Source organism: Nothobranchius furzeri, chromosome 1 (assembly GCF_043380555.1).
Source record: "Nothobranchius furzeri strain GRZ-AD chromosome 1, NfurGRZ-RIMD1, whole genome shotgun sequence".
Lineage (NCBI taxonomy): Eukaryota > Metazoa > Chordata > Actinopteri > Cyprinodontiformes > Nothobranchiidae > Nothobranchius > Nothobranchius furzeri.
The window spans coordinates 37595086-37610365 of NC_091741.1; the positions used below are offsets into that span (position 1 = coordinate 37595086).

The 15280-nt window shown below is 45.3% G+C and overlaps 2 protein-coding genes across 2 annotated transcripts; both read right to left on the reverse strand.

The window, feature by feature from the left end:
* Window positions 1-381: 381 nt before the first annotated feature.
* echdc3 (enoyl CoA hydratase domain containing 3) lies at window positions 382-3762 on the reverse strand. The gene is made up of 6 exons (XM_015961886.3): window positions 3577-3762; window positions 2888-3009; window positions 2730-2827; window positions 2356-2556; window positions 1001-1179; window positions 382-907 (listed from the first exon to the last, which is right to left on the reverse strand). The coding sequence occupies exons 1-6, from the start codon at window positions 3711-3713 to the stop codon at window positions 754-756; spliced, it is 891 nt and encodes a 296-aa protein (XP_015817372.3). The 5' UTR covers window positions 3714-3762; the 3' UTR covers window positions 382-753.
* Window positions 3763-7282: 3520 nt separating this feature from the next.
* kcnj8 (potassium inwardly rectifying channel subfamily J member 8) lies at window positions 7283-14989 on the reverse strand. The gene is made up of 6 exons (XM_054739828.2): window positions 14427-14989; window positions 12006-12154; window positions 11765-11925; window positions 8601-8722; window positions 8147-8363; window positions 7283-7729 (listed from the first exon to the last, which is right to left on the reverse strand). The coding sequence occupies exons 1-6, from the start codon at window positions 14771-14773 to the stop codon at window positions 7511-7513; spliced, it is 1215 nt and encodes a 404-aa protein (XP_054595803.1). The 5' UTR covers window positions 14774-14989; the 3' UTR covers window positions 7283-7510.
* Between the last annotated feature and the right edge of the window lie 291 nt (window positions 14990-15280).

A 15280-nucleotide genomic window follows, 5' to 3' on the forward strand; every position in this document is an offset into this window, starting at 1 on the left:
ACTAGTCAGTGACTTGATGCAATTTTCTGGGTTCCTTATATAGGAAACATTATTTCTGATTGGCTTCATGAACTGACCTGAATTGGAATTTTTATTATGTGAAGTGCCTTGAGACGACTCTTGTCGTGATTTGGCGCTATATAAATAAACTTGAATTGAAAGACACATGCCATTATAGGACACATACTGTAAGACATGACCTCATGAGACAAATACTCTAAGATGTGTCTCTTGGAAACTAGAGCATATGACTCTTAAGATGTTTACAACAATTAAATATAAATTATAAAGAAAAATTTCTTCTTTAATTTGAATTATTAAACACAATTGCACCACCATGTGGCCATTCACTAAATTTACAATACAAGACAAAAAACAATGCTGGGATCCAATATGAATTTAATTAAGTATTAAACTTTAACCCTCAGTAATAAACATCAAAAGCATTTCAGGAATGCTTTTTGCATTTATTGCAAGAAAACAGAGTTTAATCACATTACTTCCAATAGAATACATATGGCCACAGAGCTTATTAACGATTGCATCAATAAATTTGTACAATTATTCATTTCTGGCTGATTTCACTCTGACTTTCACTGGTGACAAGGACACTAAACACAAAGAGTAATATCCAAATACCTGCAAACCACGCTGCAGCTTTCAAGGCACAAAGTGGTTTGAGGTTTAGTCTGGATGAAGACATCTATAAAAACTTTACTCTTTAGAATCTTGGTAATTATAAATTTTAAATCTTCAGTCGTGGGTTTTTCCTGCTTCATGGCTCCACACTGGTCTGCGTTTTTCGATAAAGGCCCGGATTCCCTCCTGCCCATCCCTCATTGCCAGGTTATCCACCATCACTTTGGAGGCGGTGGCATAAGCTGCATCTCTGCCTTGAGCCATTTGTCTTTAGAAGAAAATCAAAACACATACAAATGTTTAAACGTGTTTAAAACCAATAAAAATGACCAGAACGTGATTGTCCAGATGAAACTCTGACCTTTGGAAAGTGGCCTTGCCGAGAGCAACGACTGGCCGGCTAGTTCGACAGATTCGCTGGGCGATGGCCAACGTCTCCTCCTCCAGTCGCTCCTCCGGTACCACCTTACTAATCAGACCATGCAGCAGAGCATCGTGGGCTGAGATCGGAGATCCAGTAAACAACATCTCCATGGCAACCTTGTTTACAAACAAAACCAAATGAAATTTCAATTCCAAAAAGTTTTTTGTCTTTACTTTCATAAGTGTTTTTAAAATCGTTATTTTTTTTTATTATCATTTATTTTGAGTAAAAACCAAACTCAACTCCACACCAGCAGGGGGCACCCAAGAGGAACAACGATGTTCTGAGTAGACCTGGACAAGCAAATCAAGAGCTGAGCTAGGGTTGGACTCCAGGGCTGGCTGTTGTCACTGATCCTGTCTGAGGGTCTAGAGTCATGGAGGGAGTGTGTCTGGTTTGGGATATAAGTCCTGGTTCTATTGTCATCTTTGAACCACGACCTTCAGTGTGCACCGAGATGGTTCACAACTAGAATGAGAAATCGCTCCTTCAAATGTGCGGTCAGGGTTCTTTAATGAAAAAGGGTGTCATCCTCTCTGGGTTGGAGGTGAGTTGCTGGAGGAGCCATGAACTAAAGGATCAGGGGTTAGTCTTTAGTAATGAAAGAGTTGGTTCAGTCTGATTTGGTTGAGAAGGGTCTGAGCCAAAAGGTGATATCCATCTAAACAGGGATATCCAATCCTGGTCTCAGAGAGCCACTGCCCTGCAGGTTTCTGCTGTTCCCCTGCTTCAACACACCTGACCCAGTGGTTGAATCATCTCTTCAGCAGGCCCTAAAGTTCTTCAGGAGCACGTTAATCAGCTGTTGTTACAGACCAGGTGTGTTGGGGCAGGGAGATAAAGCACAGGTAGGGAAACCCTCAGCCTATAGTCATTACATTTTCATTGTGACCTAAAGGTGATTGAATCCAAGAGGCAGACATGATCTTCCTTAATGGGTGGGGGGGGTGGGGGGGTGGGGGGTGGGGGGGCTATGGTCAGCTTGGGAGATTAGAATTAGAGATGGTCCACCCTCCAGAGGAGGAGGTAGAAGTGCTGCTGCTCCTCCTCATCAGAAAAAGCAGTTGAGCTATTCTGGATCAGGATTGCTCCTGGCTGCCTCCTCCTTGGGGATTTCCCAGCTCTGGGACAAACCCAGACCTCTCTGGTCTGAGAGAGACATGGGATCCACTGACGGAGCTAGACATTAAATCATGTGTCACAAATCCTGATTCATGGTCCCATAAACAGTTGAGCCATCCCTCAAAAACCAGCTCTACTAGTAATCAGCAGTTCCTGGACTCCTTCAGTACCTTCCTCGGCACCGCTCGGCCGATGGCCACTGCCGGCGTCGAACAAAACAAACCCACGTTGACACCCGGAGTAGCAAATGTGGACTTATCGGTCGCCACGACGATGTCACAGCTGGCAACAAGCTGGCAGCCAGCCGCCGTGGCGACGCCATTTACCATGGCGATGACTGGAACGGGTACGTCTTGTATCAGGGTCATCACCTGGAACACCAGAGCGTCGCATCAACCCAATGACCTCTGTGTTTCTGTAACTTCTCTCATAATAATAATGAAATTATTCTCATGAGTTCATCTTCCTACTTTTATTCTTCATGGATTATTTAACACATGAATGTAGAAAGGCATCAATCCCACCCAGGTAAACGAGGACAAACCTCAGTGCAGGTGTTGAACACCTTGGCGTGGTGCTCCCGGCCCTGCGAGGACGTCAGCTCCTTCAGGTCGTGCCCAGATGAAAACACCGGACCTGTGGCTGAAAAAGCAAAACTCTGTTGGAACGTTTTACAAACCCGCCTGTTTCCTAAACACAAACCTGATATGATGATGACTCTGAGATGGTCACAGTCAGCGCCAGTCCGGATGTTTTCTCTCAAAGATTCCAGCATGGACAGGGACAGAGCGTTCCTTTTCTTGGCATTATTTAAAATGATCCTCCTGGAAGATAAGAAGCGCTCAGTTTTAGCACATCTGAATAAGCTTAACGTGAATTTCAGCTCTGTTACTTCTGGGTTTCTCCATGATGATGAACAGTGATTTACACCCTCAAGACTGGAATGTTCTGCTCCTTCTTTTAACACAAAGAAGGTAAATTTAGTGAAGTGGAAACGTAATTAAGGATATTGTTGGTAGAAACATTTATCTTTGAATTGTGAACAACTCCAAATTATTTTCCAAACGTTTTATCATTCAGTTGGTTCAGGAGCTCTAATTTTTGGTTTTAATCATCTGTAGTTGAAAAAACACATTAATACTAGAAATAATTAAAACGTTTGCAGAGCGAATATATAAATAATTCACTTTTATGATTTAACAAATTAAGTGAATGAAGGTCAACTATATTGAGCTAATTTTAACGCTTAATTTATCCTACAATCGTAAGTAAAGTAGTCTGCGGACCACTGGAACGAGCTTTGTTCAAGAGTTTTAACTTTTTCGTTAAGTTCGAGGTTTCTGTATAGGAGTTCTTGTGAGGGAAACGACGGACGCCTTTAATTGACGCACCTAATTCCGTTACTTTGTCGTGTCACTGTCAGCGGTTCCGGTTCGGTGTGGGAGCAGCACCGAGACGCGAACAGCAGCGGCACATCTCTGCTGAGCTGCAAAACACCGACACTTCTGCACAGCAAGCGCCCAGCCATGCCGCTTTTCTACCTTCCCCCGATTCCACTTCCGGTATCACGTGACACTACGTAGCGCGTAGTCAGGAAATAGAAAAAATATAGAAATATTACTATTTTCCGTTTTTTAAAAACAAATTTCTGTATTATTATGTAAATACACCTTTCACAAAAACTTTTTATGAGATGATAAGAGTCCAAATAGAGCCTAAACCAGGGGTCCTCAGTTATAATGGTCCGAGGGCCACTTGCAAAACAGACCCAGAAGCAAGAGGGCCGGATTGGGGCGCTGTTGTATGATTGTCGGGGGTGCTGCTGCTGCCGTTTGGATCGCTGGCAGAAACGCACAATCATGCAATATAAAGAAGGACAACACCTGTCCCCCTCAAGCGCAGCTGTGTGACTGCACCAACCTGTCCTGTGTGATCCCCATGTCCATGCTGTCTCTGGATAGGAAACAAGATCTTCTGTAACTTAAAATGAACCAAAGCTTCCTCCCAGTATATATCTCAACCTTTATACGAAGTTTGTTGTCCTTCAGGCTTGCCGTAGACAGTTTATATATATATATATCTCAACCTTTATACGAAGTTTGTTGTGCTTCAGGCTTGCCGTAGACAGTTTATATATATATATATATATATATATATATATATATATATATATATATATATATATATATATATATATATACACACACATATATATGGGCAACAGTGGCACAGGAGTTAAGTGCTCGCCCCGTAATCGGAAGGTTGCAGGTTCGAGCCCCGCTCAGTCTGTCACTGTCGTTGTGTCCTTGGGCAAGACACTTAACCCACGTTGCCTGCTGGTGGTGGTCGGAGGGACCGGTGGTGCCAGTGCTCGGCAGCCTCGCCTCTGTCAGTGTGCCCCAGGGCAGCTGTGGCTACATCGTAGCTCATCCCCACCAGTGTATGAATGTGTGTGTGAATGGGTGAATGACTGATTGTGTTGTAAAGCGCCTTGGGGGGTTCCAGGACTCTAGAAGGCGCTATATCAAATACAGGCCATTTACCATATATATATATATATATATATATATATATATATATATATATATATATATATATATATAGACCGGGCTGCGGGGAGAAACGGCCAGTATTCCCGGTGGAAAACATTGGTCTCCCGAGAGCTCCACAAGCCGATAGTGGGAACCCAGCTCCACCAACATGTTATATTTCAACCCATTTTCTAAAATGCAGCATTATGTTAAACGCAGTGGGTTTTACCCTATTACATTTAAATGTCATGGTTAAACAGTACATGTTAAAATCTAAGCTCAGCTCGGCAGTGACCTAAAATACATAAATATAATTTTACTTACCGAAAAAAAATGAAGTGGAGACTCCTTGGACGCTCACACAATTTTAGAGCTCCATTGTGGAGGCTTATCCCAACCATGACCTTGGTTGATCCCAGCCTTACAGCCCCACCCTCAGCTCCACCTCTCTTCCCTTTTATGGAATTGTCAGGGCTTGACGGAACCTGTGACAGGGTCAAAATGGCGGTGGTGGCCACCTCCCATTTTAGCAGAAAAACTTGTTATTGGAGTTTATGGAAACCCATTGTCCATATATTTATGTCGATGGGGGTAGCTCACTTGCACGACCGACTGGCTCCCGTGCGAGGCTGTAGTCATGCTGGTCACCTGTGGAGATCTAAAATGGACTGGGACTGTTAAATTACAAGCAGAACCAGACCGCTGAGACCGGGAGCCCTGGCCTTCCAGATCAGCTCATTCTCCATGGTCGGACATCATCAGAACATTAGCTACACGCTAACCCGATGCTAACAGAGTTTTTCCCAGACGTTTTTAGCAAGAAAAACACGGTAGAGCGACAACGTTGGAGTTGTTTTATCAATATTATTAATATTGACTCTAAACAGGTTAAGGCAGGAAACAGGAAGTGAAGAAGTACCATCAGAGGGACAGGGACACCCAGAGGCCTTGTCCCGGGAGAGCAGGACAAAAGGGACAAAATACCACCTGTAAAAATTTGCATCCTTGTGGACAAGATGGTCAACTAAATGTGCATAAAGAGCAGCACAAGTGTCTTCCACTAGTATGAGAACTCAGACCATGCGTTTATTGGTATCATTCCCTCTATTTTGCCATATCCTGACCTTTTCTTTTTGCTACACTTGCCAGTATTGTGTTTTTAACCCATCCATCTTTTACCCGCTCATCCTCGCAGGGTTGCGGGGGGCTGGTGCCTATCTCCAGCTGTCTCCGGGCATGCAGGCGGGGTACACCCTGGACAGATTGCCAGTCTATTGCAGGGCAACACAGAGACACACAGGACAAACAACCATGCACACACACACTCACACCTAACAGTCATTGTTTTAGACTGTGGGAGGGAGCCGGAGCACCCGGAGAGAACCCACGCATGCACAGGGAGAACATGCAACCTCCATGCAGGTCGGATTTGAACCCAGGACCTTCTTGCTGCAAGGCAGCAGCGCTAACCACTGCATCACTGTGCAGTCTGTGCTTTTAACCCCTTATGGGTGAACTGTTTAAAATATTAGGACTAATCTCTTTTTTTACTTTCTTTGTTTATTTAGCCTGCTGAAGCAGCTTTTAGTTTGTTTATTGTTTTTTTTTTTTTTTTGCATCCTTACAGGCAGTATTTTGTCCCCTTTGGCCTTCCATAAAGTCTTGTGTCAGTTCTTTCCATTCTGCCCCTCCCTGGTCGGGGTAAAGACCTGGACTTTGGTGAAATGCACGATGTGTGGAAACTGCCACAGATACGACTTCCTTGCAGAGCAGGAAGCTCACGAGTCATGTTCTCACACTGAATGACGTGATGCTCGAAGGCGACCCGACTGCTCACACTGTACGTATGGTAGCAATGTGGGACTTTTGAGTCTGCAGTGGTGCCCCCAAGGGGAGGCCAGGGAAAAATTTCGGCCCCCCTCCAGGAAAAGAACAATGTTAATAAATCAAATTAACGTTCACTCAGACCATAACTTCACCTTATTTATTCAAGAAATAAAAACACAATAAAATTTTATACAGTTTATTAGTTAAAAAAAAATCAGAAATTTAAAATAATTTATTTCTGCTGCTCAAAGTTTATCTCCGTGGTTTTTTGTGAAGACAGCAGCAGGTGAATTAAACTAAAAATAAAATTGTAAAATTAATTTTGAAACAACTTTTTAAATAGCTGAAATGCATTTTTCTGAAATGTTTGTATGTCTCAAATTTGGGTTAGGTGTTTCGGACACGTGCAAAGCATCGCCACAGGCTAAACTCTCAGTTACGAGTGCCATCCTTATCAAAGTTTTCTGGAGGCGCCCCTGGGAGACTGTTGTCTTTTTATCTCAACCTTTATACGAAGTTTGTTGTCCTTCAGGCTTGCCGTAGACAGACACATAGGGGTTTGATGGTGAGGGAAGGATGATAAAAAAAAGAAGAAGAAAACTTTTGGGATCCGTTTTATTTTACATAAATACGGCAAACTGACAATCCTTGTTATTGTGTGCAGAGAAATGTGTGAAATGAAACGTGTGTTGATGTGAAAATAGCTGGGGAGCCGTGTTGAAGCAAGCGCTGTGTGAGCGGTTCAGGTACTTTTGGGTCGGAGCTCTGCTTCAGCAGAGCGATAACCTGACGATGTTTGGTATTCGTGCAACTACACGACTGTCGATCGGGAGCTGGCCATGGGATGTTACTCGCCACTTGTTACCCCACTTATACTACACAATGCAAAACTCGCCCCGACCTCAAAGATTCTCGCAGAGGAAAATCGACTGAAAAGCTCCAAAAATCACACGGCGTACACCCGGGTTTAGCGGTGGCACATTCCACTGGCCACAGTAACGAGCCCTGAGGTGTTCCTGCGCAGGTTCCCGCTGCTCCCGGCGACTTTTCTCATGGAGTTGTTGCGTCTCATGGAGTTCCGCTTCCTCAGCGAGTTCTGGTAGGACAGCTCGCTCTTCTGAAGAGTTTGGATTAAAATGTGGGGCTTCTCGTCCAGCTCCCTGGCACTGCAGCTCGGTGTCGCCACCTGCAGGAACATCAGTTTTATCCCTTGGCTCAGATTTCCATACCTGCTGTCAAACTAATGGGCCATTCCCATCTGTACCGGGTCGGCCCGGGCCGGGTAGCGTAGGTTGTTTACATATCTGGATGGCCTGGTATTTTTCCGGGCCAACCAAGGCTCATTCTCAGCCCTCTTCTGGAGGGGGTCTGCTTCAGGCCGACCAGGGCCAACACACCCACTGCTGACAGCAAATTCACACCTTCCATTAGAGCAAGCCTCTGATTGGTGGGTAGAATCAGCCCACATGGGCTTAAGGCAAGGATATGTGGAATCAACCGGGCCAGGCTGGGGCCGACTGGGGCTACCCGGCCCGGGCCAATCCGGTACAAATGGGAATGGCCCATTAGACTATGTCATACCATCTGCCATATTTAAACTCACTTTTACTGTGTTTCCAAATTTGGAATAGTCCACAGAGTACACACCCTCCTCCTCCGTTACTATGGGAACAAATCGGTGACCCCACCGGATCTCCTCTGAGACGTAGGAGGTCCGGGCCTGAGTGGTGATGCCTGTCGTCTCCACTACTCCCTCCAGGATGACGATGACCTCCAGGTCGCTGCACTGCAGCTCCATGGCTGACAGGTCATACAGCGGGCTGTTGGGACCATCAAAACGTCACAGTCACATTCAGTTCTAAGCTGTAAGGAGGTGTTTGTCCAGCAGATGGAGCTACTGAGCAGAACCCCCCACACACACACACGCACACACGCACACACACACACACACACACACACCTTTCCCTCAAAATCACCGAGTAAAAACAAACTAACTAACCACATTTTCAGTTAGATAATACTGTAGGTCATTTCTTCAACGAAGACTTGAACAGAACCTGTTTTTGTCGATGACGTGGCAGATGATGAGCGGAGCAAGAAGGAACAGGCTGTTGCCCTCCACGTCGATCTGATGGATGGGAATGACCTCGCCTTCCGGGGTCGTGGTCTTCCTCACCACCTGCAAATAGTCCTTGGTTTATAATCAACATTTTCATTTAAAACTTAGCAGGAATCACTTAAAAATGCTAATTTTACTTAGAATTTTTCAAACCAAATGTATTCAGATGTAATTTAAAGCAAGTATCAGACACACAGGATCTGGTTTGCCACAATGATTATTATTATTATTAATAATAATAATGATAATATTAATAATATTATTATTATATCATTATCATTATTATTATTTCATTATTATTATTATCATTATTATCATCATCATTATTAATAAAATTTTAATTATCATTGTTGTTATTATTATTATTATTAATAACATTTTTATTCTCTGTACCCTTGCAAGGGTGATGGAGGGGGCATGGGAGTTTGCCCAACCAATCCACGTGTTTTGTGGATTTGGAGAAGGCTTATGACCGTGTCCCCAGGGGCATCCTGTGGGGGACGCTCCAGGAGTATGGGGTGGGTGGCTTTCTGTTAAGGGCCATTCAGTCCCTTTACCAGAGGAGCGTGAGTTTGGTCCGCATAGCCGGTAGTAAGTCGGACCTGTTCCCAGTGAGGGTTGGACTCCGCCAGGGCTGCCCTTTGTCACCGGTTCTGTTCATTATCTTTATGGACAGAATTTCTAGGCGCAGCCGTGGTGTGGAGTGTGTCGAGTTTGGTGGCAGAAGAATCTCCTCTCTGCTTTTTGCGGATGATGTGGTCCTCCTAGCTTCATCCAGCTCTGACCTTCAGCTCTTGCTGGGTAGGTTCGCGGCCGAGTGTGAAGCAGCTGGTAGGAGGATCAGCACCTCCAAATCTGAGACCATGGTTCTCGACCGGAAAAGGGTGGCTTGCCAACTCCGGGTCGGGAGAGAGGTCCTACCTCAAGTGGAGGAGTTTAAGTATCTCGGGGTCTTGCTCACGAGTGAGGGTAGGAGGGATCGGAAGATCGACAGGCGGATTGGTTCGGCGTCTGCAGTGATGCGGACGCTGAGCCGATCTGTCGTGGTGAAGAGGGAGCTGAGCCAGAAAGCCAGGCTCTCGATTTACCGGTCGATTTACGTCCCAATCCTCACCTATGGTCATGAGCTTTGGGTGATGACCGAAAGAACAAGATCGCGGATACAAGCGGCCGAAATGAGTTTCCTCCGTAGGGTGGCCGGGCTCAGCCTTAGAGATAGGGTGAAGAGCTCGGACATTCGGGAGGGACTCGGAGTAGAACCGCTGCTCCTCCGGATCGAAAGGAGTCAGTTGAGGTGGTTTGGGCATCTGGTCAGGATGCCTCCTGGACGCCTCCCTGGGGAGGTGTTTCGGGCATGTCCTGCCGGCAGGAGGCCCCCGGGTCGATCCAGGACACGTTGGAGAGGTTACATCTCCAATCTGGTCCGGGAACACCTTGGGGTCCTGCCGGAGGAGCTGGTGGAGGTGGCCGGGGAGAGGACGGTCTGAAGCTCCCTAGTTGGGATGCTGCCCCCAAGACCCGGACCCGGATAAGCGGAGGAAGATGACGACGACATTTTTATTATTTCATTATTATTATTATTATTATTATCATCATTATTGTTATTATAATTATTATTAATATTATATTTTTTTATGAAAGTTAAAATAAATCTAAATCCCAGAATAATCATAGTGCCAAAAACAGCACTTAGTTAGGAAACAATCTCTGTTTTTGTAAAAATTTGAAATTAAGATTAAAATCAATTTGATGTTTAAATCTTTGAATCAGGTGGGATTGTTTTAATTTGAACCTCTAATTTAGTCCCGAAACATGTTTCTGTGCTTGTGTAAACTGATAAAAGCAGAACAAAGATGTTTCTAAGTGGCTTTGTTAAAAGCCAGAAGGGTTTGCTAATAGCATCAAAAGCTAATGCTACTCGGTTAAACAGGCAAAACCACCAAATACTCCCCGAGTGCAGCCACAGCTGCCTGCAGCTCACCACTTCACACTGGGATGGGTCAATTGGAGCTTTAATTTCACCAGTATGATGATAAATAATGGGACTTCATTAACTTTTGCCATAATTAGTCTTTCCACAGGGTAGCAGTGCAGGACTACCCCATTATGAGACCCCCCCTTTTCTTTAGATACACCCTTCATTACTGCATGCACCTGTAGGGTTTTATACAACTAAACTGTTAGTTGTGAATGTATTATGTTTTTTAAAGATGGTTTCCAAAGGCCAGGCAGTGACAGTCGGACCAGCAGCTATGATTTTTGGAAGGTAACATATTTCTGTTGCTGTGCCTTTAACATAACACTGCTTGGTCAAAAATGGGCTGAATATGACGTGCTGGTGGGACTGGCTACAGAGACTCGGTACCGTCTTCCTCTGATCGCTGTAAAGGCTGCAGCCGTGCTGGTCGCCTGTGGAGCTCTCTGAACGAGAGCACAGGAACTCCACAACTCAGAGAGTTGATGCGTGCTTTACGTTAGAGTCGCTCAACCAAATCTACGTTAGCTTTGGTCAGCGCGGTTAGCTCGCAGCTGCATTGGCGCAGAGTTTGATACCCCAGGGGCGTCATGCCCACATCTTCACAGCCCGCTTTCAGCTCCACCTCTCTGCCCATTTTTGTATTATCTGGGAGTGACGAGTCGTGTGACACAGCCAAGATGGCGGTGGTGGGTGACATCACGGAGGGTTGGTCCAGTACTTCTACAGTCATGGGTTGGGACATTTAAATGTAAGGAGGCGTGTCTAAGCGTTGGACACGTTAAACCAGCTCTTCTCAGAACAATGTCCGTTACCACGTCACTGATTTAAACAGGAAAGCATGTCGGAGACTTTTGGGAGGATACACTGGACCCCCCAAACTGCCTGCACTCGGGGAAATGCTGTTTGAATCCAGGAGCATTCGGCATCAGGAGCTCTATCCTTGATACTTTTTCTTTACTCCCAACATTATTGGATTTTCCTTCTAACTAAGATGCTTTTGTGTAAAGATGTAATGGTGCAGCTACTATTGATGCTAAAGTAGAGGCAGGCTGGACCAGAGGTGACGGCGTAGAAATAAGAGTGCATAGAGGTGAGTCATTTTGTTTAAACCAGTGTCCAGACACCTGTAGTCTGACGGTGGCTCCTATGATCATACTCTTCCTCAGATCCCCGATACGAATCATGAAGCAGAGGCAGTTGTTCCTCACGGCGATCACAGCGTGACGACTGAAGATCAGCGTCTCCGCTCGGCGATTGGACTGGGCCGTCTTCATAAAGATACAACCTGAGGAGCCAAAGCCACCAATGGAAGCGATTTTACGAAGAACATGATAGAAAATGAATCACTACAGGAAGACGCCGTACCCAGCATGACTGCATTGATGATGAGTCCAACTATGTTCTGCAAAATAAGGACCATGATGGCCGCCAGGCACTGCTCCGTTATCATCCGTCCCCCAAAGCCGATGGTCACCTGAACCTCGATGGAGAAGAGGAAGGCTGACGTGAACGACCTGATGAGAGGAAGAACCGTTTTCAGAAACGAACAAACATAAAAACTTTTTATTGTTTTTCTGCTGAAACAAAGAAACATTTCGGTCTGAAATGACTCCATGAGCCATGTCAGGGATCAGACAGCATGATACTGCCGCCACCGTGTTTCCGTCTGTGTCTGTTGGTGAAACATCTCATGAAGCACCAGCAGATTGTAATGAAACTGTTGGAAAGTTATCACTACTGAATTCATCCCAACTCAAGTTGGCCACCACACAGATTTCTCTACACCAGGGGTGTCAAACTCAAACGGGGCCGAAATGAAACTCTGGGACGGAGTCGAGGGCCAAACTTAATATTTTTTGAAAAAGTGACGGCAAATTTGCACATTTTCTTTATCAATATATATGCAATTTTGAACCTTTAAATTTGGAAACAAACTTATTTCTGCATTAACGCTGAATGTGGAATAACCAAATTACACACGAACAAGTCAGTTTTAAATAAAAGGCATCAGTGGTATTCATTACTTGTGGTATAATCAGCATTTTTAAAATCTTTTAAATCTTTAAATCTTTAGAATTTTTTCTCACGGGCCAACAACAAAATAAAAATATCATTTTATCTTAAATGAAAATGCAACACCTCACCTGTTAACGTTCATGTTTTGGAGCAGAAAAAGAGCATAAAACCAACATATTTAAAGCTCAGTTTGCTCCACTGGTTTACTGTGATGCTCACCTGTTCGAGCCAGATACCTGCATCATGGGGTTGATCTGAGCTGAGGAGGAGACTCCTGTTGTTTTGTTCATCTTCATCATAATAACGACAACATTAGATGACAACAGGTGCTCACATAGGTTTGTGCTGATGAACATGTCTGAGCAGCTTGACCGCGTTGTTGTGTGTCGGGGAGGAAGCAACAGCAACCACAGAGTCATGCTGGTTTGAGCGTGTCGCTGTTCGCTGGAGTTATATCGGCTCTGTCTGGACGTTAGTTGGAAAACTTTCTCTTTCAGTCGTGAACACATTACTGAGCGGCTAGAATCTCCGTTTCTGGGTTTCAATGTCAGAAAACAGCTGAGTGAACTCGGCACTGAGTGAGAGGAGTGTTTAGCTTGTCCGAGACAGCGGAGCTGCTGACACCGGGCTGGAAAAAACACAAAGGAAGGGGCGCGTCGGCTCCGCGCTGACACCGCAAAGCATCATGGGAGTTGAAGTATTTGCGGTAAAATCGGCCAGCGGGCCAGTTTTAATATATTTTTGATATTTATCTCGCGGGCCACATAGAAATGCTCCGCGGGCCGCATCTGGCCCGCGGGCCTTGAGTCTGACGTATGTGCTCTACACAGATCATCACCCGCCATGAGATACTGCAGATTTTAACATCTTTGATGAATTAATGAGAAAAAGTTCGGCTACCCGACAGGCTAGCTTACTTGGACACTTTCAGGTTTGTTCTCTCAGACAAAAACATTCACAATAAAAATGATATTTTGATCAGATAAAATCTGACCTGATGATAGAAAATGCTTTTAGAAACCTCAAATAGAACGACTACAAAGTCAAAAGCACAAAAACATAAATTCATCAAGTAATGGTTTAAAATCATGTGAAAAGTTGATAACTAGATGTTTATGAGTTCATCTGAGGTTCAGTAATTCTAAATGAAATCCCTCATGCTAGTTTTACTGTTGAGGTGTAAACCCTGAGTTTACCTCCATTAATAACTGACGACACTAAGGCATGGTAAAGCAATGCTGATGCCCGTTAGCCTTTTCCTTCATCTTCCTTCTCAAAATCAGGAAGGAGAGAGAGAGAGGAAGAGAGAGGGAGAGAGAGAGGCAGAGAGAGAGGCAGAGAGAAATAGAGACAGAGGGAGAGAGAGAGAGGCAGGGAAAGGCAGAAAGAAAGAGAGACAAAGGGAGCGCGCGCGCGAGAGAGAGGGAGGCAGAGAGAGAGGGGGGGCAGAGAGAGAGAGAGGGAGGCAGAGAGAGAGAGGGAGAGAGAGAGGGAGAAGGAGAGAGAGACGAGGGAAAGGCAGAGAGAAAGAGAGACATAGGGAGAGAGAGAGACAGAGGGAGAGAGGAGAGAGAGGCAGAGAGAGAGAAAGAGAGACAGAGGGAGCGCGCGCGAGAGAGAGAGGGAGGCAGAGAGAGAGAGGGATAGAGAGGAAGAGGGTGGGAAGTTGGATCGAGTAAATGGACAGAAAACAGTCAGAAGAAAAATAAAACAAATCAAACAGACTTTAACTCAATAAAGTTGAGTAACTTTAACAGTTGCGTCTCTTACTTGACGTCGGTGACGCAGTGGCTCAGGTTCTGCCGCTCCGGGTCCAGGTCTCCGTGCGCAAACGCCACCAGCCACCAGCTCATGGCGAACAGCAGCCAGCTGCTCACGAACGTGGTGGTGAAGATGACCAGCGTGAAGCGCCACTTCAGGTCCACTAGCGTGGTGAACACGTCCTGCAGGAATCGGCCCTGCTCGCGAATGTTCTTGTGCGCCAAGTTGCACGAGCCGTTTTTGGCGATGAAGCGCGCTTTGTTCACGCGGTCCCTGAACACCGGTTTTCGGGGCGTTCGAGACACGAGACCCGGCAGACCGAACTCCTCCGGGATGATGCTTTTTCTGGCCAACATTTTAACTATCCGCTACGGTCCCCAAACTCGTCCTCGGTGCGCTTTTACGCGCGGAAACTGCATGTCTGCCAGCAAGGAAAGACGCGTAAAGACGCACAAACGAGCAGCTTGGCGTCGGAATGAGCGCAGCGCGCCGCCTCTGAGGGCTGGGTCGGACTCCTCGGTCTTGTTGACGTCGTCCAACTTCCAGGGTCCAGGGTCCCGAGTTCAGGACAGCCGAAGAAGTGCGCCCCAGAAATCTCTGAGAAGTTTTTCTCACCCACTGGAAACTTTAAATAAGTCAAAAATCAACTTATTAGACTATTATGTGGTACTTTACCAGCCTTATAGGAGACACTTAATAAATGAAGTTATTTTCTCAGATCTGAAGCATTTCTAATCACTAGTAGGCATTTTCTTGCGGTGTTTCATGAACTACTCTAGTTATGATCATTTGTTTTATTATTTTATAGATCTTGCTCTTTGTAGGCAAAGCAAGGCAGCTTCATAAGCATACATCGTATTTTA